The 24,821-nt window shown below is 46.0% G+C and overlaps 1 protein-coding gene across 1 annotated transcript; it reads right to left on the bottom strand.

The window, feature by feature from the left end:
* Positions 1–726: 726 nt before the first annotated feature.
* Positions 727–22,925, bottom strand: Ifngr2 (interferon gamma receptor 2). The gene is made up of 7 exons (XM_090348890.1): positions 22,743–22,925; positions 17,293–17,425; positions 11,230–11,432; positions 7,163–7,308; positions 4,639–4,789; positions 3,751–3,902; positions 727–1,558 (listed from the first exon to the last, which is right to left on the bottom strand). The coding sequence occupies exons 1-7, from the start codon at positions 22,816–22,818 to the stop codon at positions 1,421–1,423; spliced, it is 999 nt and encodes a 332-aa protein (XP_090205016.1). The 5' UTR covers positions 22,819–22,925; the 3' UTR covers positions 727–1,420.
* Positions 22,926–24,821: the final 1,896 nt, after the last annotated feature.

The following is a 24,821-nucleotide window of genomic DNA, read 5'->3' as shown; positions in this document are numbered from 1 at the left end:
TGCTTCTTGGTCAATGTTTCTCCTTTCAAGATAAACTGGAGCTCTACTATTTAAGCCACTCTTTTACTTCTGGCTTTTTTGGTGATTAAAATATCTCAGATACTAGGCTGGCTTTGAACTGTGATTCTCAGATCTCAGCCTCTTGAATGGCATGAGTCGCTGGTGTCCAGCAAAAAAATTAGCTAGATTCTTAAGAGCAGTTGAGCAGTTCAGGGCCCAACAGAGGAAGAAGAAAAAAGGACGTTACCAACTAAGCACTGCAGTGTCATTAACCTACAGACAAACTCTTCTCACTGTCAGGACAAAGTTGTCCACAGGACTCTGCCCCAGCTCTCCAGTCCTGTGTGGGAGTTGGGCTGAACCTATACAGATACTGAATATTGAGTCATACAAATGAGTTTAAACTAACCAGCCTTAGCATTGAGGAACTGGTGCATAACGCTGCCTCAGCTAATTCATCACTTATAGCCCCTACTTCCATCAACAACGTATGACTCATCATGAGAACCAAGTTCTAATGTCAACTTCTGAAAAATCCCTTCAACTTTTCTAGAAACCAAGTGACCTCAGGAGAAAGCCCTTCCTAAGTTTCTTTGACATGTCATCAACTGTATTGGGTGTGACTTAAGAAAACACAAGTACAGATACAATATTTTTTACACAGTAAAGATTGCAAAAAATAGGCCAAAATATAGAAGGTGAAGGGAGAGAAAAAGACTTCACACATTAAAAAAAAATTCATTGTATCTTTATTTCTAGCTTCGAGAAAGACTTAAATTACTAGGTAAATATATACAAGACTTTTTTGTCGGTCACGGAGCTTGAACTCTGGACCTAGGCCCTGTCCCTGAGCTTTCTCACTCAAAGCTAGCACTCTACCACTGAGCCGTAGCACCACTTCAGGTTTTCTAGTGATTCATTCAGCCTGAGCTGGCCTTTGAACCACAATTCTCAGATTTCAGCCTCCTGAGTTACAGGATTACAGATGTGAACCACCATTGCCCGGCTACTCTTTCTTTTGTGGTGGTGCTGGGAGATGGAAGCCCAGGGCTTGTGTATGCTACGTAAGTGTTGTATCACTGGGCTCCATTCCTAGTCCAGGATTCATCACATTTTAAGCTTAGAGAGTGAAGGGTCCCCTGTTGGGGCAGCGTGGGATAAGCCCATCTTCCTGAAGTAAGAAGAGGACTTGGTCTTTTGGTGGCCTGGCCTTACCAGTAATGAAGACATTCCAGTACGCCTCAGCCACCTTACCAACAGGTAATTACATGCTTAGTGTTTAAGAAAAACCAGAAACCTGTATGCTTGAGAGAATTCTTAGAGAAAAAAAAATAACCGTGTGACCCCTGAGATCTGGTACGTATTGCTAGGTATCATCAGAACTTGGTGATGTCCTCGTCTCTGGAGCCAGCAGGCTGCATCAGTGCTCGGATTCAAGTGTCTGGAGAGAATCTTCCTTTTCTGGAAATGAAATGACTGACACAGAGTCCCAGGCATCCTCTGGCGAATTGTCTTTGTCCAAAACCTCTAAGATAGGTAGAACTGGGTCCTTCAAATACTAGAAAGCGTTGAAAAAAAAGTTGTAATTAGCCTATCCATTCCATATACCAGTTTTAGTTCCTGTATTCATATTTTTGGATTTGTGCTGGTTCTAGGGCTTGAATTTGGGGACTACCAGCTAGCCCTTAAGATGTGTGCTCGATGGGGCCGGGAGTTTGGCCTAGTGGTTAAAGTGCTTGCCTAGCATGCACGAAGACCCTTGTTCGATTCCTCGGTACCTCATACATAGAAAAAAGCTGGAAGTGGTGCTGAGGCTCAAGTGGTAGAGCTCTAGCCTTGAGAAAGTCCAAGGACAGTGCTCAGGCCCTGAACTCAAGCCCAGGACAGGCAAAAAAAAAAAAAAAAAAAAGATGTGTGGGATTCTATCATTTGAGCTATACCTCTGTTTTTGGATTTTTGTGGTTAAGAGTCTAATACATTTTCCTGCCCCAGTTGGCTTTGAACCATGACCCTCAGATCTCAGACTCCTGAGTAGCAAGGGTTACAGGCATAAGCCACTGGTGCTCAGCTGCTATAGTCATATTTTATTAAGGCATAACTTTTCTGGCCACCAGTGAAATAACTCTGTGTGTGTGTGTGTGTGTGTGTGTGGACTCAGGGCCTGGGCACTGTTCCTGTACTTGTTTTACTCAAGGCTAGCAGTCTACCACTTTGAACCACAATACCACTTCTGTTTTTTTGTATGTGATTAATTGGAGATAAGAGTCTCACGTTCTTTAGTGCCCAGGCTGGTTTTGAAGCAAGATCCTCAGATCTCAGCTTCCTTAGTAGCTAGGATTACAGGAGTGAGCCACTGCGCCCGGCTAGCACTAAAACTTTCTGATCTTTAATTAGTAATAACTATAATATTAATCGAACCTCTCTGAGGTTTAGAAAGGGCTGAACTTAGAAGAAGCAAGTAGGAATCTATACTGCCTGAAGGTGGTTAATTCCAACACTTTTCAGTAAAAGAGGAAGAGGACCTTGCAGGAGGCTATGCCAGGGCACAAGGGAGAGTGCACAGTGCGGCTCTCAGTCCCTTCCTCCCACTTGTGGTTTCCACCTTGCATAAAACAATCTAAAACACACAACGGGAAGAGTTCCGGCCTCAAGTCCTTAGACCCGCACCACTCTACAGGGGTGTGTGTCTGCGGTGTCCTCAGTGGAAGGAAGTCTCCTGACATTACACTTCCTCCTTTCCTACTCCTGAGCCACAGATGTATCACATTATGGAGAAACATGTACCTCACTCTTGAAAACACACACACACACACACACACACACACACACACACACACACACACACACACAGAACAGGTAAATAGCTTGTGGTTGACAGATTAAAAGAGGAACAGAATGGAATCACATGCCTTTGTGAAACCTCAGAAATCAATGTGAAACATGATTCACTTGTTTCATGTAACTCCAGCAATTTTTTATTAAAATCGTAACACACTTCCTCAGGAAAGTGAACAGAAAGATATTGTTTCAGATTCATACCCCAGAGGAACCACTGGTAAACTCACCAAGTAGGGCCCAGCTGCTGTTCCACCTGAGAGATCTTTTTTTTTTTTTTTAATTTTTTGGGGGGTCATGGGGCCTGGGTGCTGTCCCTAAGCTCTTCAGCTCAAGGCTACTGCCCTACCTCTAGGCCTGAGCAGTGTCCCTGAGCTCTTCAGCTCAAAGCTACCACACTACCCCATGAGCCACAGTGCCACTTCCAGTTTTCTAGCACTCAGCTTTCCTGACTCAGTTTTTAATCCTAAAATGTCCTGCCTGAATCTTTAGAAGTACCAGCTACATCCTAGAGCCCCAAGGGTTAGACCTGTGCAGGAATAAGATGGCCCGAAAGCCTGCTTCAAGTCCTCTAAAATACTGGGGCCACGGACTGAGAGTTGACATACGGGGGCGTGCGGTCATGGCTCTGGGATTGTTTCATTTCCCTTGGTCCCATGAGCGCTGTCTGCTCCAGGCTGATGAGATGCATCGCAGCCTCTCCTGCCTTCTTGAAGGGAAAAGTAGCTTTGCAGCCTCCAGCCAGGCTCTGCTGGGGCATTTTCCAGAAAACAAGGATCCGTGTATGATCTTGAGCCACCAGCCCTGCCTCTCTCTACCAGTTTGAACTCAGATCTCTGTTCATGGTTTTGTCTGCTGCTGCTCACTGACCAGGGCAGTGAAGGCCCTCAGACATGACCCATTTGTACAACTCACCTCTTCTATTTGTGATGGGATTTTTGGTGGAGCGTGAAACCAGTGTTTCACCTGGTTTTTATATTTCATGAAAAGATAGTGACCAGCCAGTGCCAGCAATACCAACAAGGCAACCACAGAGATCAGGACCACTTGCTGTACCTTGGTAAAGGCTAGAAAGACCACAGAGAAGTGAAGATGACCATTACATATGCAATGTGAATAAACATCAACTCATTACTCATCCATCACTGCTTAAGCAATGGTCAGGCCACCCAAAAAGGGACAGATTGTTAGAGATTGAGCATCCTTAACCCAAAACCCAGAAATCCGAACTGCAAAATCTTCCCAAGATCAGTACCGTGCCTCAACTGGAAAATACCATTCTTGAACCTATGTGATAGAGCACTGTCCAAGAGGCACTGACAGTATCCTATAAAATATCACATAGGAAACATACATGAAAAATGTATGTTTAAAGTGGCCAGGAGTTTGGCCTAGTGGTTAAAGTGCTTGCCTAGCATGCACGAAGACCCGGGTTCGATTCCTTGGTACCACATACATAGAAAAAAGCCGGAAGTGGTGCTGAGACTCAAGTGGTAGAGCTCTAGCCTTGAGAAAATCCAAGGACAGGCCCTGAGCTCAAGCCCAGGACTGGCAAAAAAAAAAACAACAAAAAAAAGGCATAAAGTGGGTCTCATCCTTCAAGACATCTCACGTGTATGTAAAAATTCTCAAATCTGAAAACAAAAAAAAAATTCTAAAATCCGAAGTATTTCTGGTCTCAAGCATTTAGGTTGAAAAATACTCAACTTTGTCACCTTGTAAGCATTCCCGAGTTTCACTGCTTTGGGAAATTCTTTATCTTAGGTCATAAAGGATAGAAAGAAGGTATAAGGTATGCTTTACCTTCTGCCATTGTTTCATAGCAAGTTATGTTGCTTAAATGTCCAGGTCTGGAGAATGGCCAAGATAGACGTGCCCCAACTTGTAAACAATATACTTTTAACGGCTTCAAATTATCCAACAAGATGGAGCTGCTCTCCACAGGGCCTTTTACCTGTATTAATGACACCACACCACACAGGTAAAACACCTGAAGAGACAGGGTCAAGCTGCTTCTAGCTTTTCCAGCATTTCCTCAGATGCACAGTGGACAAAACCAAAGAGTTAGAAGATGTTTTATAACTACTAGCTTGCAGGGGACAAATTCTGTCTGCAAAAATTGGTGAATAGAGTTATGAAAAATGCTGACACTTTAGGGCGCAGGTCACTGTGTTTACCCTTAGCTTTTTGTCCAAGACTGGTGTTCTACCACTTGAGCCACAGCTCCACTTCTGACTTTTTGGTAGTTAACTTCAGATAAGAGTCCATAGACTGGGGCCGGGAGTTTGGCCTAGTGGTTAAGGTGCTTGCCTAGCATGCACGAAGACTGGATTCGATTCCTCGGTACCACATACATAGAAAAAAGCCGGAAGTGGTGCTGAGGCTCAAGTGGTATAGCTCTAGCCTTGAGAAAATCCAAGGACAGTGCTCAGGCCCTGAGCTCAAGCCCAGGACTGGCAAAAAAAAAAAAAAAAAGAGTCCACAGACTTTTCCTATCCAGATTGGCTTCCAATCTCATGCTCAGATCTCAACCTGCTCAGTTGTTAAGATTACAGATGCAATGGTGTTCAGCTACAATTAGAAACTTAATAAAATCTTTTTTTTTTTTTGCCAGTCCTGGGGCTTGAATTCAGGGCCTGAGCACTGTCCTTGGGCTTTCTCAAGGCTAAGGCTTTAACACTTGTGCCACAGCAACACTTCGGGCTTTTTCTACGTATGTGGTATCAAGGATTCGAACCTGGGTCTTTGTGCATGCTAGGCAAGCACTCTACCACTAGGCCAAACTCCTTAATAAACTTAATTCCCTTTTTTTTTTTTTTTTTTGGTCGGTTGTGGGGTGAGGCTTGAACTCTGAGCCTGGATGCTGTCCCTGAGCTCTTCAGCTCAAGGCTACCTCCCTACCCCTTCAGCCACAGCCCCACTTCCGGTTTTCTGGTGGTTAATTGGAGATAAGAGTCTCATGGACTTTAGTGTCCAGGCTAGCTTTGAACCGTGATCCTCAGATCTCAGCCTCCTGAGTAGCTAGGATTACAAGTATGAGCCACTGTGCCTGACTGTAAATCAATTTCTAAGACAAGATTTTCCTCTGAGCATCTTGAGCTATTGCTCATATAATACTGAACATCCATAGGAGGCGTGGCATCGGAGACAGCCAGATCCCAGCTACCCGGCGCTGACCAGGCCCCCTGGATCTGTTGCCCCTTTGCCAGTCTGCCTCGACCTCTCATGCAGCTTGCAACCTGCAATTGTCCACATAAACCAACCTTCTCATATTTTCTGATTCTGATCCCTAGAATGTTCTTTTTCTTCTTCCATGAGATTTTAACCTCATTACTTAGGCTTTCTTTGCAAACTGTTCAAACCACTTACATAGTCAAACCTTGCAAACTAGATTCCTTTTCCTGAACATGACCAGTGACTCTGGGAATGGTGTTATCTAAGGGAGTGGAGAGCCTAATAACACAGCAGCCTTGTCCCAGGCTAGCCCATGTGTGTTTTGGAGGACTTCCAGTAATTGAAATAGACTTCAACCAGGACTGCTGTGGACAGCGAAGGCTGACTCAAACTGGTTTGAATACAAACAGATCCACCAACACCTCCCCCCAAGGCCTAGCTGTGGCAAAGGCACACTAAGTCTAGACCTCAAAGGGCAGAAATGGGCAATACCATTCGCACAATGAGCAGAAGGATGCATTTTTGACAGTGAGAATTCAAACAGGCTCAGGAAGCCAGGAGCTGGTGATTCATACCTGTAATTCCAGCTATTCAGGAGGCTAGGATCTGAGGATCACAGTTCACAAAATCTGTGAAGATTCTTATCTCCAATTAATCACCAAAGAAGCCAGAAACAAAACTGTGGCTCAAATGGTAGAGTGCCAGCCTGGAGTGAAAAAGCTAAGGGACAGCACCCAGGCCTTGAGTTCAAGCCCCAGCACTGACACACCAAAAAAAAAAAAAAAAAAAAAGGAAAAGAAAAGAAAAGAAAAATTAGGCTCAGGACCCAAACTCAGCAGTCCACACAATGGCCCAGAGCAGGCCTCTCTGGCTCCTCAGAGAACAGGAGATCCTATTAGATAGGCACAAGACAATCCCCGGATGAAAAGTTTTCAGGGCTACCAAACACCTTTTCCACAACTCTGCCTGGTCCTCACCAGAGCACTCCTGCTTTCTAAAATCACTGTGTTGAGAGGGTCTCAAGGAGATGACTTTGTACCACGGATTGAGTCCCTCTGCAAGATCCTGATCTCTTGACCCATGTTCAAGTTTTCTTCTCCTAAATGAGAAGATCGAAAGCCTAGGAAATCAGAGAAAAAACAGTCACACTTGCCTGTTGGACCCCTGCTTCTTCCCAGTAGTAGACATAATACAAAAACATGGTCTTGGAGCTGTTGAGGTCAAAGGGAGAGGAGAGCCTGACGAGGAGAGAATCTGATCCCGGGGATACCAAGATGTTTGTTGGAGGCCCGACTGTAACTGAAATAGAATTATAAACAAATACCATATATATGCATATAAATACATGCACATGTTATTACATATTATACACACACACACATACATATATTTTTTTTCAGTATCCCACACAAATTTATATTGAGATATATACTCAGATACTCAGATACACCAGATGCTAAGAGGCTGCTATGGTATGAGATTGACTTGAAGGAGTTGTTTTTAGCCAGTTCTGGGGCTTGAACTCAGGGCTAGAGCTCTACCACTTGAGCCACAGCACCACTTCCAGCTTTTTTTCTATGTATGTGGTACTGAGAAATGGAACCCAGGTCTTCGTGCATGCTAGGCAAGCACTCTACCACTAGGCCAAACTCCCAGCCTGAAGGAGGGTTCTTGCAGCTGTCTACACTGTGGCCTACAGCAAATCTTTCTGTCTCCTTAGAGAACAGTCTAGCATCAGACATCATAGCATGATGAAAACACATCAGAGTTTGTACCTCTTATCACAACCCCTTAGTAGCTGTGTTCTGGTCTCCACCAGAGCATACCCAGTTTCAAGAATCGCTGCACTGGGGCTGGAGGCATAGCTCAGGTGGCAAAGTGCCACCCAATGAGTCCCACATGTGGACCAAAACTAACATAATCACTGCACTGAGACGACACCAAAGGAGATGCTTTCTACCATATACTGAAGACTGCCCTAACTAAGACACTAGATTCCAATCTGGGGTCATTTTGACCACAGGCAATTCTGTCAGAGTCATGGCTACATGATACTACCAGATTCCCAGAGAAACACAACTAGAGGATTAAGAATAACGAGGTGGGAGCCAGTGGCTCCAGTATGTAATCCACTACTACTCAGGAGGCTAAGATCTGAGGAGTGTGGTTCGAAGCCAGCCTGGGCAGGAAACTGCATGCGACTCGTATCGACAAGTAACCACGAAAAAGCCAGGGGTGTCTCAAGTGCTAATCTTGAGCAAAAAAGCTCAGGGACTGTGCCAGGCTCTGAATTTTAACACAGACACAGACACAGACAGACACACAGACACAAACACACACACCAAAAAATTACTCAAACATCAGGATTTTCTCTTCTGTGTTATACATATATGTAAATACATACATTTATATGTGTGTATAAACACACATATATATACTTATGTGTGTACATATATATATGTACATCCATATTTATGTACATATTCTCTCCCCTCCCATCCCTTTTCTCCTCTTTTCTGATACCAGGCTTTCACACTTGCTAGGCAGGTACTCTACTATGTAAGACACACCCTTAGACCAAAGGTCAACTTTCCATGCAGAGAGAGAAAAATTTGTTAGCCTTTACCTGTTATACATATATGAAATTCCAATAGAAACGAACAAAATCGGTTTCAACTTTCTTATTACTATTATTATTCGTGAGTGAGGGTCTCACTATGTTACCTAGACTTCTCCAACTCCTGAGCTCAGATGATCTTCCTGTTTGGCTTCCTGTCTAGCTAAGGCTACAGGAAAAGTGCTGCTGCATCTGAATTATATTTGGTAATTTTTTTTTTTTTGGTGGGTCATAGGGCTTGAACTGGGCCTGGGTGTTGTCCCTGAGCTTTTTAGGTCAAGGCTACCTCCCTACCCTTGAGCCAAGCCCCATTTCCTGTTTTTCTAGAGTTTATTTGGAGATGAGTCTTAAGTCCTTTTGTGCCCAGAGTGGCTTTGAACCTTGATCCTCAGATCTCAGCCTCCAGAGTAGCTAGGATTACAGGGGTGGGCCATCATGCCCAGCTTATATTTGGTAACTTTTTGTCTCTTTTGTCTCTTATAAGTTTGAACATAATCCAGAAACTATGCCCTGGTAAATCTACTTAAGGTTTTTCCTGTAACCCAGGGCAGGACAGTCAATGACTGTGTCTTACGGTGCCCTAGAAATGAAAGGTTAATATATAGTATCATATAGTCATAGAACTAACCAGAAACTCAGATCAAAGGACAGATTGTATCCTTCATATTCTAAGAGATTCATTTCTACATATTTTCCTGAAAGAGGTGATCACGTCATTGTCAGTCATTAACTTACATGTGCTCACTACTAGGGCTGGATTTCTCTTAGGCTTCCACACTCTCCCTTAGACTCTGCATACTGGCCAGTTAAGGGTGACCTATATCTCTGTGTGAAAGCAACTGGTCTTGCTGTGGTTCCTCTCATCTCATTCTGGTGTGGGAACTATGTCCAGACAATGCTGGGTTGGTGGCCCTTGCTTTAAGGACAAAAAGCTCTTTCTTTGAAGCCGCTCATAAACGCTGCTGCATCCAATCTCCAGCCTCCCTTTCACAGTGCAGTGGGTAGAACGAGGGAAAGCATGCCTATGTCAGAGCCTGGCACCAGCGGCAGGCCTCTCCCTGTCTGCCTGCGTCCACATGGACGTGGCGTGGACACATGGATACTAGCCACTTGAGTGCTGAAAGCACAAAGCTCAGATGTGCCTTCTGAAGAGACTAGGGTCTAGAGACGGAGCCAAGGGTGGGAATCAGCTGTGTTCCAACGCACTGAAGGAATAAGGGCCCGGTGAGACAATGGGCAGCCAGGGGGAGGGGCTTCCGGGCACTGAGGACTTGGCTGGTGTGTTCTTGTGGAGCCATGCAACGGCACAGACAGGCAGCATGTGTAAAGATGAGGCAACTCGCCCGGCACAGGTGGCTCATGCCTGTCATCCTAGATACTCAGGAGACAGATCTGAGGATCGCAGTTCGAAGCCATCCCAGGGAAGAAAAAAGTGTGAGACTCTTATCTCCAAATAACCAGCAAAAACCTAGAAGTGGAAGCATTATTCAAGTAGTAAAGCACCAGCCTTGAATGGAAAAAGCTGAGGGAAATTGTAAGGTCCTGAGTTCAAGCCCTAGAACTCTCTCTCTCACACGTGCACACACAATATTGAATTTTTAAAAGATGAAGAAATGAAGGCTGGAAGTGACATTGCTTGTCCAGAGTAAGGAAGCCAGTATAAGGCTGGCTATGAACCCAGGTCGGCTGACAGCAAAGCCTGCCTTTGTCAACTGCCTGTTCCACCCCTTGCCTACCACATCCTATGTCCCCAAAGTGACAAAGGTAACAGGAGGGACTGGAGAACACCCCTACCTCAGACTTTAGAAGCCAGAATGTGGGGAATGACAATCAAAGACAGCACTGTTCAGCTCAGGTCTCGAGGACAGCCAGCCAGCCTACTTGTACCACTGGGTCTCATGTCCTGGCAGTTCTGCTAATTATCAATACTTTCTTTTTGAAAACTTCCCACTTGAAAAGTCATCCATTCTCTACTCTAAGATAATGATGTTCAGAAAAACTGCTATTTCTGCTTTATCTACCTCGATATTTCTGCTTTATCTACCACATCACGTAGACAAGACACAAATTGTTTTCTATGTGTTTATTTTATTTTATTTTTGTGGCAGTCCTGGGCTTGAACTCAGAGTCTAGGCACTGTCTGGAACTTTTTTTTCCTCAAGGCTACCACTCTACCACTTGAGCCACAGTGCTACTTGTGTTGTTTTGCTTTTCTTTTTTTTGTAATTAATTGGGATAAGAGTCTCATGAGCTTTCCTGCCCAGAGTTGGCTTCAAACCTCAGTCCTCAAACCTCAGACTCCTTTAAAATAGCTAAGATAGCAGGCATAAGCCACTGGCACCCAACCTTTTTTATTTTTATACAGATTTTGAAAAACTATTATCCCATCTGAATTACTGATTCCCAGTCAGATGTCATGTGATCACGCTCAGGGTACAAGACACCATTTTGGAATTTAAACACGTAAACTGCAGACAAAAGACCACAACAAAACTTCAATATTCATCATGTAACTTAACAGGCCATTAGCTTACATACTCAATACCCCTCATTGTGGAGAACCTGAGAACCAAAAGGGAAGTTTTATACACAAGGTCTCTTACCATTCTGATAGTACTGAAACCAAGGCATTGTGGTCCAGGCAGAAACAATCTCTCCCAGTTCAGCTCGAACTCGTAAAGACATATTGAAATGCTCTGGGAAGCCGGGCATGGCTCCCGTGAAGTTACACTGTGTCTCTGGGATGCCAGTACAGTCCACTCCTATGGTCTGGACTGTGACATCGTACCACGTCAGGCTCGTGGTGCTGGGAAGGACAACAGACAACAGGATTTTAGTTCACATAAGGTCTCATCTCCAGAGCCAGGAGTTTGGTCTAGTGATAGAGTACTTGCCTAGCATGCATGAAGACCTGAGTCGATTCCTCGGTACCACATACATAGAAAAGTCAAAAGTGGTACTGTGGCTCAAGTGGTAGAGCTCTAGCCTTGAGGAAAAAGTGCTCAGGCCCAGAGTTCAAGCCCCAGGACTGGCAAAAATAAATAAATAGTCTCTTGTCTTCCTCTATAACAATGTTTCCAAATGTTTGCAAATGTTTGCAAATATATCACCTCTTGGGCTTCTGGCAATGGCTAAATAAAAATATTGTTTTATTGAGAACTGACTCACATAGCATAAAACCCAACTTCTTTTTTTTTCTTTTCTCTCCTCTGCGCTCACTCTCTCTCTCTCTTTCTCTCTCTCTCTCTCTCTCTGCCAGTCCTGGGGCTTGAACTCAAGGCTAGAGCTCTACCATTGAGCCACAGCACCACTTCCAGCCTTTTCTGAGTGAAATAATTGGAAATAAGAGTCTCACGGACTTTTCATGCCTGGGCTGGCTCTGAACCCATCCTCAGATCTCAGCCTCCTGAGTACCTACGATTAAAGGCACAAGTCACTGGCATCCAGCTCCTTTTTTTTTTGCCTGTCATGGGGCTTGAACTTTGGAACTGGGTGCTGTTACTCAAGTGTGAGATCACTGCAACAACTTGAGTATAAAACTTATATGGGACAGCGCTTAGACCCTGAGTTTAAGCTCCAATACTGTCATGGGCATGGGTGCATGTGCACGCACGTGTGTGCACACACACACACACACACACACACACACAAGATCTGATTTCTATTTCTGGCAGGCCCTTTCAGGACTGAGAATCGGAAGCGTTGGTGATGGGAACGGGAAGTGTGTGGAGAGATCACCAAGTCTACACACACCCAGGTTCTGCAGGCCCTCGTGAGTACAGCGCCCCAGGTCAGTGTGTCTAGAAACTAGAACGACACCCTGGGCCCTCGTCCGAGGCAGAACACCAGGTCTACCCTGGTGTTAAGACAGGGCCCTGCCTCAGGGCACTTCCATGGCTCGTGGTCGGCTCCAGGAGGGAGTACCCGAGCAGAAGGCTCTGTCCACCCTGTTAGGACACTTATAACATGTGAACTCAGTCTGCTTCCGTTGACCCAGCAGCCCCTCTTCCAAGAACATAAGAAAACATTTACACCGAGACCTGACAGCAGTTGCCAGTCGTCAATAAGTGGGGGAAAGGTGCACGTATCACATGCAAGACTTCACAGAATTAAACATACAATAAAAACGACTCAAAGTGATAGTGTCCTAGCCTTGAGCAAAAGAGTACAGGGGCAGCCCCCAGGCCCTGAGTTCAAGCCCCACAATGGACAAACTTTAAATTAAAAAATAAAATAAAATTTAAACATAAAGCTGAGCAATTTCATGCCTTTAATTCTAGCTATTCAAGAATCTGAGGTTTGAGGGTCAAAGTTCAAAATTAATCTGGCAGCAAAGTCTGTAAGACTCTTATCTACAATTAATCAGCAAAAGGCCAGAAGTGGAGGTGTGGTTCAAGTGATAGGGTACCAGCCTTGACGGAACAAGCCAAACAAGAGCATAAGGTGGTAAACTCAAGCCCCAATATCAGTACATAACAAAAAATGTTCAGACAGAATTTAATTACACGAAAAAGCTGTTAACACAGCTAACTATATTAAGTTACAAGAAAAAAAAAGGAACCAGAAATAAAAGTGTTGCACATGCCTTTAGTGAAAAAAAAAATAATCTAGAGAGAAAAATCAAAAACTGAAAAGAATGATGACTTTTGAAATGGAGAATAATAGGTTATTTTAATTTTCTTCTTGCTGTTTTTCTGGATTTTCTATAAAGAGCATGTATTACTAGTAAAGTAAGATAAAAGAGTAAATGTTTAAGGAAGACAGGGCAAGTTTGAGAGTGAGCCTGGCAACGAGCCCTAACCTAGAAAGGGCCCTGCAGCCCAGCCATCTGTAGCTCTAAACAAATCAGAAAGGGTTTGTTTTGTTTTGAAAGCTAAATCTCCAGAGTTCTTAATCTTGGCTACTAATTTTAAAAAAACAAAAAGCAAAAAACACGTGGCTAAACAGTCTGTGGGCACTATCTACAACCCATTGCTTAACTTTAAAACCTCAAGTCCTTTTTTGGTACTATGTTAAAAAAGAAGAAGAGGAAGAGGAGAAGGAGGAGGAAGAAGAGGAAGAGGAAGAGGAAGAAGAAGAGGGAGAAGAAGAAGGAGAAGGAGGAGGAGGAGGAGAGAGCTGAAGAGCTCAGGGTCAGTGCCCAGGCCCAGAGTTCAAGCCGCATGACCCACCAAAAAAAAAAAAAAAAGGCTTAATTTCAGTTTTCAGTGACTTTCCTGCTTTTTATTCTTCCAGTCCTAGGGTTTGAACTCAGGGCTCTATCCCTGAGCTTCTTTTGCTCAAGGATAACTCTCTAACATGAGTTACAGCACCACTTCCAGCTGTTTTTCTGAGTAGTTTATAGGAGATAAGAGTCTCCAGGACTTTCCTGCCCAGGCTGGCTAAGAACTGTAATTCTCAGGTATCCGCCTTTGGAGTAGCAATAGATTTATAGGTGTGAGCTACTTTTTTTTTCTTTTTTAAATTAAATTCAATTTCTGTGCCTAAAGAAATAGCTTAAAAAATACTTTCCAAAAAGAAAAAAAAAGCAAATCAAATTAGTCTATGATATGAAATTCTGCTAAAGGCTCTTTATCAATATTTAGTAAGAGTATAATACTTTGCCACAGACTGTAATCCTAGCTAATTGGAAGGCAGCAAATCAAGACTTCCTGTCCCACTTAAAAACAAACAAACAATAACCCTGAAGTTTTTGCTTAACAGTCAAAAAATGTGCTAGATGCTAGTAACTTCCCCCTGTAATCCTAACTACTCAAGAGGCTGAGAGTTAAAGATCGGGTAAAACCAGCATGGACAGGAAAGTCTTTGAGAGTTTTATCTCTAATTAACCACCAAAAGCCAGAAATAAAGCTGTGGCTCAAGTGGGGGAATGCTAGCCTTGACCTGATAAAGCTAAGGGACAGCACCCAGGCCTTGAGTTCAAGCCCCAGGTACTGGCACACACACCAAAGAACTTTTTTCCTTATTCAAGACTGAAGAATGCTAGTCAATAAATTCTTCGGGACTTCCTCTTACTGAAAGCTGCATGTTAATTCTAGGAGATCGTGCCCACAGTAGTTAGGGGAAGTCTTTTCTGTTTGGGTTTTTTGTTTGTTTGTTTGTTTTATTTTTCTGTGGATCCCTTTGGTTGCCTCCTTGTTTTTTTTGTTTTGTTTTTATAACAGTGACTGAGAAACTGCTTTTGCTGAAAAGCAAAATTTAAAACAAAACAAAACACAACTGCTTTTGCTGGCTCCTGCTTTGACTCTGCAGATGTCCAAAATATGACTAAAATCTGGGGAAAAGCTTAGCCCCTCTACTTCCCTTTCATTTCAGGCATTGTTCTGAGATGTTCTCTCTAATCATCTCATCGCCACCTTGGACATTGTATCATGTGACAACACCTGAAACTCCAGCCCAGTGACCCTTTGCTTGTGACCAGGCCTGCCTGAGCAATCCTGAGACCACGAACACCAGACCCTGCCTGTGGCCGGGCTGTTCACCGATTATGCGGCATCTCTTCTGTAACGACAAGTCTTCCTCCATGTAAACCTAAGCTCACATGTGGACTCTAGAGGATGGCCTGAAGTGCTCGTCTTCCTCTTCCTGGGAAGTGTCAGTACTGGGTAAGAAATCCCCTTTCTCTTCCCCACTGTTTAGGGAATATGGTCAGGCTGGACATGTGAAACCACTGCCTTAGAACTGTGGATTCAGTGTGTTTCATTTTGCAATGCTGGGGATCAAAGTGAAAGCTTCTCACAGGCTAAGCAAGTGTTCCACCACTGAGTGACAGCCCCAGTCCACCATCTTGAAATTAGCAGATTGGTCCATGTAGGTGATGCATAATTACTGCAGGATGGACTCATAAAAGACGAATAAGACAGTAGCTGAAAACCCATCCATAACAAATCAACTGTCAAGAGTATTCTCCCCACATTTTCTTTCTGGTTTTTTTTTTTTTTTTTTTTGCCAGTCCTGGGCTTGAGCTCAGGGCCTGAGCACTGTCCTTGGACTTTCTCAAGGCTAGAGCTCTACCACTTGAGCCTCAGCACCACTTCTGGCTTTTTTTCTATGTATGTGGTACCCAGGAGTTGAACCCGGGTCTTTGTGCATGCTAGGCAAGCACTTTAACCACTAGGCCAAACTCCCGGCCCCTTTCTGTTCTTTAACATACATTACAAACTTTACACCATTGAAAGTCTACCAGATCACCCATGATGCCTTGTTTTATTTTGTTTGTTTGTTTCTTTTTGTTTTTTTCTCTTTTGGCCAGTCCTGGGGCTTGAACTCAGGGCTTAGGCACTGTCCCTGAGCTTCTTTTGCTCAAGGATAGCACTCTACCACTTGAGTTACAGAGACACTTCTGGCCTTTTCTATTTATGTGGTATTGAGGAATGGAACCCAGGGCTTCATGCATGCTAGGCAAGCACTCTACCACTATGCCACATTCCCACCACAGGATATCTGGTTATTATCTTTCCTAGAGGTTGCCTAATAGTTTACCTAGAGGTTAGTCTGTGCCTGTACATTTCAATGTATTACCTCGAGTATAGAGATTGTTTATTGCATAAACAAAAGATATAAACTGCTTTTTTAATAGAGCTGAGCTTTAATCATGCCTATATCCACCAATCATTCTCATGAGCTCTTAGGGTTATTTTTTCTTTACATTCAGATAATCAAGAAGTATAAAATGACTTGGACAATAATTTTACCTTAATCTATTTAATTAAATAAATAAATAAATAAGGACTTAGATTTTGTTCCCATCTTCTTTCTAGATGTGCTTATACTGTAAATCAAATGATACCCAACAACAAAAAAGTTTGAAAAGGAAGTGAGAATGAGACTAAGGGGACTGGAATAATTCAGTATTCACACCAGAAAAACAACTAAGAAATTGAGAATTCATTGTAGCTAACTGGCTAAATTCCTAACCAGGATGTGTTTGTGCGCGGGCGCGGGCGTGCGTGCGTGCGTGCGTGCGTGTGTGTGTGTGTGTGTGTGTGTGTGTATGCATATATATATATTTTTTTTTGAGACAAGGTCTTACTGTGTGACTCAGGAACTGACAATCCTCCTGCCTCAGTCTCCCTTACTACTAGGATTATAGCTGCAGGCTGCAGATAAGCACGCACAGCTTTAAATCAATTTTTTTCCTGAACAAGACCAAGACAGGAGGCTGCCTCTTATTCTTTCAAGAATGGAAATCAGCCCTTAGACTGAAACAAGTGAAGGAATAAGCTTTTTTTTTTGGTGGGTCATGGAGCTTGAACTCTGAGCCTCGGCGCTGTCCCTGAGCTCTTCAGTTCAGGGTTACTGCCCTACCCCTTGAGCTACAGTGCCACTTGCGGTTTTCTAGTGGTTAATTGGAGAGGAGAGTCTCCCATTTTTTAGTGCCGGGGCTGGCTTTGAACCTCAGGCCTGAGCCACTTCACCCTGCCAGGTATACGCTTTACCAAGGCAAGAGATCCATGTGGTTAGAAAGAAGGAGCCTCTGACAATGTGTTAAACCTTCAGCTGAGCAGAACACAAAAGCTCCGTCCTTATAAGAACAAGATCTGCTTCCTGCAGATCTGCCTGCCATGTATAACCCTGCTGAGAGGCAGTAACTAGCAGCAGCCTCTAGGGTGCCCTAGGACCCCCACAACTCCCAGAGAGGTCACCAACAGAAATAGCCCACTTACTATTTGAATTGTACCCGGTAGACCACTGGTCTCGTGTCACTGTTTGGGGATGACGGCTCCCAGCTCAGAACTTGTTCTTTGTTGTATAGGTGAATCTTTGGGTTCTGAGGAGCAGCCAGCTGGGAAAAGGAGTCTGGAAAGCAACAGAAGATGGGAGGAAGGGAAGATGGAGACTCATATGAGAAAAAATTACACAAAAATATTTCAAGGAGAGCCAGCCTTGTAATCCTAGCTACTCAAGAGGCTGAGATCTGAGGATCAAGGTTCAAAGCCAGCCCAGGCACAAAAGGACCTGAGACTTTTATCTCCAATTAACCTCTAGAAAATGGGAAGTGGGGATTGGCTCAAGGGGTAGGGTGGCAGCCTTGAGCTAAAGAGCTCAGGGACAACACCCAGGCCAAGTTAAAGCCCTATGACCCACTATAAATATATATATATATATATATATATATATATATATATATGTATACACACACACTTCAAGGAACATTGTCCGAGTCATTTATACAACTGAGGTTTTGTTGAAGTGCAGAAACAGTGTTGCCTATTCTCAGGGGCATGCATGCCTTCTACCCACCTGACTACAAGATGGCAGCACTGACACTGACAAGGACGAGAGAGGGAGGCCAAGAGCCGCCGCTCCTCCGGCAGGTTCCAGCTATTAGAACAGTTGGAAGCTGGGAGCTGCAGTCTGGATGGATCAGATTCCAGGACTACCGTTTGCAACTGAATTTGATTTTGAGTTGCCTCAGCCTCTGCTTCTTCTTGAGAAATAGGGATGGGTCAATAATAGACTACCCCAGGGTGCTGCGCTGGCCCTAGATTGAGTGGAAACTCTAGGGATGCACACCCATGGACAAACCCCCACATGACATATGTCAAGCTGAAGGACATGTGGAGTAAAAACTGCCTTCCTCACAGTGGCTCTGCTCCTCAGGGACCCTCAGCACTGGATGCTGGGACATTTGACAGCATGCAGATCCTCAAGACACACCCAGACCAAGAACTCTGCTTCTTATGTGGTTGTTTGTTTTAGGGGGTAGCTCTGTCAGCTGTGGGACTTGAACTCTAGGCCTGGGCATTGTTCCTTAGCTTTTTTGCTCAAAGCATGAACTCTACCATCTGATCTACAACTCTACTGGCTTTCTGTTAACTGAAGATAAGAGTCTCACGGACTTTCCTACCCAGGCTGACTTTGAATTGCAATCCTCAGATCTCAACCTCCTGAGTAGACAGGATTACACGAGTGAACCACCAGGGCCCAGCTAGGTAATCTGTATTGTCAACAAGCTTCCTGAGCTGATTCTTAAGTACGTGAAAAGTTTAAGACCTATCTCCCCTAGTTCAGATGCTAGGGGCATCCGAATCCCCTTGGGAGGTGACCTGGAAAGAACCACCTCCCTCCCCACCCATGCCCCACTCTACACTGGCACTCTGCAGACCTGGGACCCAGTCTTTTCTCAAGAAGCAACTGTGATGATGAAAACACTTTCTCTGATTTAAAGATTAAGGAGAAATGTTCAGAGGTGGAAAGACAAAGGTTGAAAAACATGAATTTGAAGCAGGAAATTCAAACCACACACTTTCAGTAAAAGCATCCAACCCTGAACATGGGCCTGCAGTGAGACCACCATGCTGCTTCTAGATGATATGCTTTCAAAAGCCTGCAGTTTCTTGTTTGCCTCCACATCTGGCTGCTTTCATGCTAGCTCTCTATTCAACTAGTGAACAAATATTCCTCTCAAGTCATACCAGATCTTATGAGAATCTGGGCCTAAAGCAGATAGGCAAATCATCACAATAGGTGCCAGGCCCATTTAGCACAATGTAGCTGCCACAAGGCAGCAGACCCCTGGGCAAAACAGAAAATAGCCTTGCTTCCCTGGAGGACTGTGCAATGCACAGAGGTGGGTGAATGCTTGACTGACACTAGCCACCATCTAGATTCTCAGAGACCTCTTTTTATTGATGCATCAAGTTCCTATTGTGCTTAAATCACAAATCGAGTTGCTTAAAGCAACCTACATTTATTATCTTTGACTCGTAACAGTTCTGAAGGTTAGAAGTTTGACCTACAAAAATAAAAGAAGACAAAAAGAAAAAGATAACCAACCCCATGGGATTGGAGGCTTAACTCAGTTGGTAGAGCTCCAGCCAATGAGCAAAGCCATCAGGTTAAATGAGTCAGTCCCAGTGTCCCAGCAACAACAGCAACAACAACTATAGAAATGTGATCTGAAGTCAAGATGGCAGCAGGATCACTCTCCTTCTGGAAGTTACAAGGAAGAACACATTTCTTTGCATTTTCCACTCTCTAGTTCAAATTCTATGGCTCATGGTCCTTTCTGCTAGCATCACTACCTCAGTCCTTGTTGTGCTGACTGGTCTTTGGTTGTCTCTTTTCTGCCCGTGTGTGTGTGTGTGAGTGTGTGTTTTTACTGGTTAACTGGAGATAAGAGTCTCCAGGATTTGCTTTCCTGGGCTGACTTTGAACCAGGATCCTCAGACCAGCTTTCTCAGTGGCCAGCAGCCCAGATTTTTTTCTGGTCAATTAGAGATAGGTCTGGCAAACTTTTCTGGCTTGCAAACTACTCAGATGTCAGCCTCTTAAGTGACTAGGATTACAAACATGAGCTACTGGTACAGGCTTCTGCCTTCTTTTTTCATTCTCAGGGACTCTAGTGTGGCACTGAGCCCACATGGCTCAACAATGCAAGATCATTGTCCCACTCAGGCTCTTTACCTTAATCACATCTGCCAAGTCCTATCTTGGAAGGTCTGTCCTTGACCTTCACACTCTACATTCCAGGTCCCAGGGCTCTCCTGCTCCTGGGAAATGCCCAAGACACTCCCTGTGGGAAATCCTACCCTGGACTTTCCCTTTCCCAGGACTTTCCAGCCCTCTCTGCCCCTCACAGTGCTCTCCTATCATGTGCCCAGGACCCCAAAGGGAAATGACACTGTCTCCTGCTGTGACATTGCTTACACCTGAGTCCATTTCATGACAAGTTGATTAAGAGCACAGATAGTAGACTCTGGAGTAGACATCTGTGCCTCACACTGGGCCTGATAATTGTGCAGCCTTCCTAGGATTTTTCTGAGGAAGTACTGGGTTAATTTAAGACCTGGCTCCCTGGAAATATGCCATGATGATTGTGCTCCATCTCCATGACTAATCGAACTTCGCTCTCCGACAGTCCCTCCTCCACATGGAAGTCTTAATTGCTTCATAAACAATAAAACAACTCTCCATCTTCCAGAGTTGTGAGGGCAAATGCAACTCACACAAGACTGTATGTCATTTTAAAGACATGACTAAGTTAGGCACTGACAGCTCACACCTGTAATCTTTACTACTCAGGAGGCTGAGATCTAAAGATGATCATTCAAAGCTAGTGGGAAGGTCAAAAAATCTGTAAGAGAAGTGTGGCTCAAGTAGTTGAGCGCTGGCCTTGAGTGAAAAAGCCAAGTGAGTCCAAAGTCCTGAGTTCAAGAACCCAATACTGGCACCAGGAAACAAAAAAAGAATAAAGGAAGACCAGATTATTTCAGGATTTTCTGACTTCTCATTAATGAATGGCTGCTTTTGCTGGCAGTAAGCAACTAGTTCCCAAAACACTGGCTGCTATCACTAGTTGGCAGCATCATTCTGAGCACAGAATTCAGTGGTTTGGTCTCTCCATGGGCAGTTACATGGAAAAGGGCAATTGAGGTTATAAATAAAAATTCAGGGCTTCATCAGGTGGCTGTAAAATGGCAGATTGTTCTAGCCTATGTGAGTGGGTCAAAGTAATCACATGAATGTTTCCTTAGGAGTTGGCAAAGATAAAGCAATGGCTTCTTCCACTAAGGATTCCAGAGCCTTGACTTTTACCCTGTGAGACTTCCATCACTTTTGGCTTCCAGAACTGTAAGATAGTAAATGTGTTGTGATAAGCCATTAAGTGGGTTACTTGTCATAGCAACAAGCAACTAATACAGGCTCCATAGGTGAGCACCAGGGCTTCAAAGATATTCCAGATCCTATATAAAGACACAGATTCCTTGGGACCACAGGAAGGTGCACAAAGCTCCATGATCCTGGGGCCACGAACTATTAATGGTAAGAAGAAGCAAGCAAGGGCTGGGAATATGGCTTAGTGGTAGAGTGCTTGTCTAGCAGGCATGAAGTCCTGGGTTCCCTTCCTCAAAACCACATAAAGAGAAAATGCAGGAAGTAGCTCTGTGTTTCAAGTGGTAGAGTGCTAGTCTTGAGCAAAAGAAGCTCAGGGACAGTGTCCAGGCCAAGTTGAAGCCCCAAGACAGTCAAAAAAAAAAAAGCAAGCAAGATGTAATCTATAAGAATTATGCCCTTATACCTCATGCCCCAACCCATCTCCTCTGATTTATGATGGATGCACGTTCAGAAGACTTTCCGGACATCTTTAACAATAAACTATCCTGGGTCTCAACAGCATAGGGTAGTCAACATCATGCACTGAGCTGGACACTGGTGATTCACAGGGGTTCTCTTCCTCAGTACCACATAAAGAGAAAATGCAGGAAGGAGCACTGTGGCTCAAGTGGTAGAGTGCTAGCTTTGAGAGGAAAAGCCCATAGGGTCCAAGCCCTGAGTTCAAGCCCCAGTACATACACACTCCCTGGGCAACCTCCAAATATCATCATTAGTTTGGCTCAGAAGTATGGTAAGTTAGTGTGGGTGGTAAGGAGGCTGAGTCCAGGTAAAGGGCAGTCTGGGCAGAGCAGGCCTGGCAGGAAAAGCCTGACTCAAGGAGCTGGGAGTTTGGCTTAGTGGTAAAGTGCTTGCTTGCCTAGCATGCACGAAGACCTGGGTTCGATTCCTCGGTACCACATACATAGAAAACCCAAGGACAGTGCCCAGGCCCTGAGTTCTGGCCCCAGGACTAGCAAAAAAAAAAAAGCCTGACTCAACTGACAGCCTCCTCCTGCACCTGAGACATAGGATGTTTCTGCTTCCCATTTCCATTTCCAAGGTTCTGAGGACCTCTATGGAAAATAAATGCTGCTGGGGAAGAGTACTAAATCCTGGGCTTTCCACGTATAGTTAGCAGAGGGGCCTGCCCTGGGTTTGCTCTCCTTGTTTTTCCTCCCTTCTTTTTCTGGATATCAGGAGGCAGCTGTAGGTGCGGGAGGCTGGGGATGAGGGGTTGCCTGGCATTATGGAGGGGCAAAGTGCAGGGCCCTCTAGGAGAAGCGACCCCGGGGGTCTTCCCGGACTTGCCCGCACTCCTCCACACCCACCCCGGATCCCCCCCCCCCCCGGCCAGGTTAGCGGACCGCACACTGCTCCCAATCCCGACACCCCGCGGGCCGGAGGACCCCACGGGATCGCACCCAGACCGGTCCCCAAGGGTGCCGGCTCCGGGAAGGTGGCGGGCGCTGCAGCCCGCGGCTGAGGCCTCGGGGGCGGAGGGGGGTCCCAGGCTCACCTAGATGGGGCGCCGCGGTGCGCAGACAGTTCAGCAGCAGCAGCAGCAGCCATCGCCACGGTGGAGCTGGCCGCATGGCCGGGGCGGTGGGCGCAGCCCCGCCCCAGCTTGGGCCCTGCCGAGCAGCTCACGGTAATACCCGGGCTGCCATGGCGGGCGCCGGGCGCGCGGAGCCCGCCTCTTCCCGAGCGTCCCAGGGCAGGAGGCTGGAGAGTCCCTGTCGCCAGCCCGCCCCGCCTCCGCGTTAGCTCCGCCCCACCTCGGCCCGCCCCCTGCTGTAGATAGCCCCGCCCCTCCAGAGGGCCACTTTCCCAGCCCCGCCCCACCCCGCGCTAGCCACGCCCATCTACGAGGCTATCTCGCCTTTCCCAGCACGCCCCGCCCCCTGGGGCAGCCCCGTCCCTGCGTTAGACACGCCCACCTCCAAGGCTAGCCCCGCCCCTCCCCGTCCACAGGGCCGCTTTCCCAGCAGGCTCCGGCCCCGGGGCAGCCCCGCCCCTGCGTTAGGCACGCCCACCTCCAAGGCTAGCCCCGCCCCTCCCCGTCCACAGGGCCGCTTTCCCAGCCCGCCCCGGCCCCTGGGGCATCCTCTCGCAGTCCCCCGTCGGGGACTTCCCGGGGCGATCCTGGAACCTCGGCTCCCCCCCTCGGCCCCCCGGCTGTACCAGGCCATGCCTCTGCCGCCCACTCGTCCTGCCCCCCATCCAGGCCGGTCTGCCTGCGCGCTGGGGGAGCCCTGCCAGTGTGGGGGCTGGGGGTCCTTCTGGAAAGACCCTGCCTGGGTCACCCCAGCTCCGGGACGGGGTGTGGGGGTCGGGAGAGCCCGGCGACCCCTTCTGATCCCGTAGGTGCAGGCACTTCCCTGCAGGGCGTGCACTGATGCCAGCTGTAAGTTGCCTTGGCTTGGACCTAACTCCTGGACAGGGTATAGATGACCGGTTCCCGAAGAGTGGGGGCCAGGGGGAGGCGGGGACCGGCGAGGGGCCGAGGGTCTGCGGGACGCAACGGGGAACTTCTAGTATTTCTCAACAGTTTGGGGCCTGGCCCAGGGTCAGGCCCTGAACAGGAGGAAGTGGGAGGAGCTGGGCGCGGCTCCGGCCTGGGCCCTTGGCCTGGGAATTTAAAGCCACCTGGGATCCCGATGGACCGCAAATCCAGCCCAGCCCCAAACTCGGGGGCAAAGGAGGGTCGGGGACCCTTGGCCCAAGAATTAAGTAAGTGGGTCCATTGGGCCCCCTAGGGGAGCCTGCCCTGCAGTTGCAAAGCTGCTGTTGGGCAGTAATAGATCTTTACTTTTGGACTTTCTGAGTTTTCGTTCCTTTTTTCTTTTTTTTAAATAACATTGACATTGACCATTAGAAATAGGGTGAACTATCTGGCAAGTATTATTGCCTGTTTCAAGACCTGGAAAATGCATTTACATTTTGACCAGAAGCAGCAGACTGCAGGTAGACGCCGACGGCTCTTACCTGTCCTGCCTCCTGTGAGGAGCCTGAGGTCTGTGGCTGAGGATCAAAGTCCAACGTCAGACCAGAAAAGTCCAGAGGAGTATTTATTTATGAATTTCCTTATGTATGCCAGTACTGGGGCTTGAACTCAGGGCCTGGACACTATCCTATAGCTTTTTGTTGTTGTTGCTCAAGGCTGGTATTGGAGATAAGATTTGTTGTCCTGGCTGGCTTTGAACTGGGACCTTCTCATCCCAGCCTCCTGAGTAGCTAGGATTACAGGTGTGTACCACCAATGCCTACCTGGCTATAGGGATCTTGGAAGAACTACAAGTCACATCAGACTAGAAAGTCAATCCCTCAGCATGTCTTGTAATAAATAGGTCTCCAGTAGGCACAGTTCTTTGTTTTTGTATCCATACCCTTGTACAGAATAATCCCATCCCTTAATTATTGCATGTAACGTCTTAAGTGAGTTCCCTTTAGCTAGTTCTTCTTTTTGGAGGCAGATTTACTGTGTACCCACTAGAAACTTAAACCTCAGGGGACTTCATTTGTGAAGTATCTTCCAGAGTCAGAAGAGGCGTTCCGGGCACTGTGTGTACACATGGTCATGTGATTATGTGAAATC

Source organism: Megascapheus bottae, chromosome 1 (assembly GCF_031878675.1).
Source record: "Megascapheus bottae isolate mThoBot1 chromosome 1, mThoBot2.hap1, whole genome shotgun sequence".
NCBI lineage: Eukaryota > Metazoa > Chordata > Mammalia > Rodentia > Geomyidae > Megascapheus > Megascapheus bottae.
The sequence above is the reverse complement of the archived record's forward strand: the minus strand, read 5'-3'. Positions and strand labels throughout refer to the sequence as shown.

Bases quoted from the DNA above. Each gene is read 5' to 3' on its own strand.
- Ifngr2 (XM_090348890.1), bottom strand. From the start codon at position 22,818: ATGCGGCCAGCTCCACCGTGGCGATGGCTGCTGCTGCTGCTGCTGAAC. The intron at 17,426-22,742 runs GTGAGCCTGGGA...GTTGCTTTCCAG, and splicing joins CACCGCGGCGCCCCATCTAG to ACTCCTTTTCCCAGCTGGCT. The intron at 7,309-11,229 runs GTAAGAGACCTT...ATTCTATTTCAG, and splicing joins GTTTCAGTACTATCAGAATG to TTACAGTCGGGCCTCCAACA.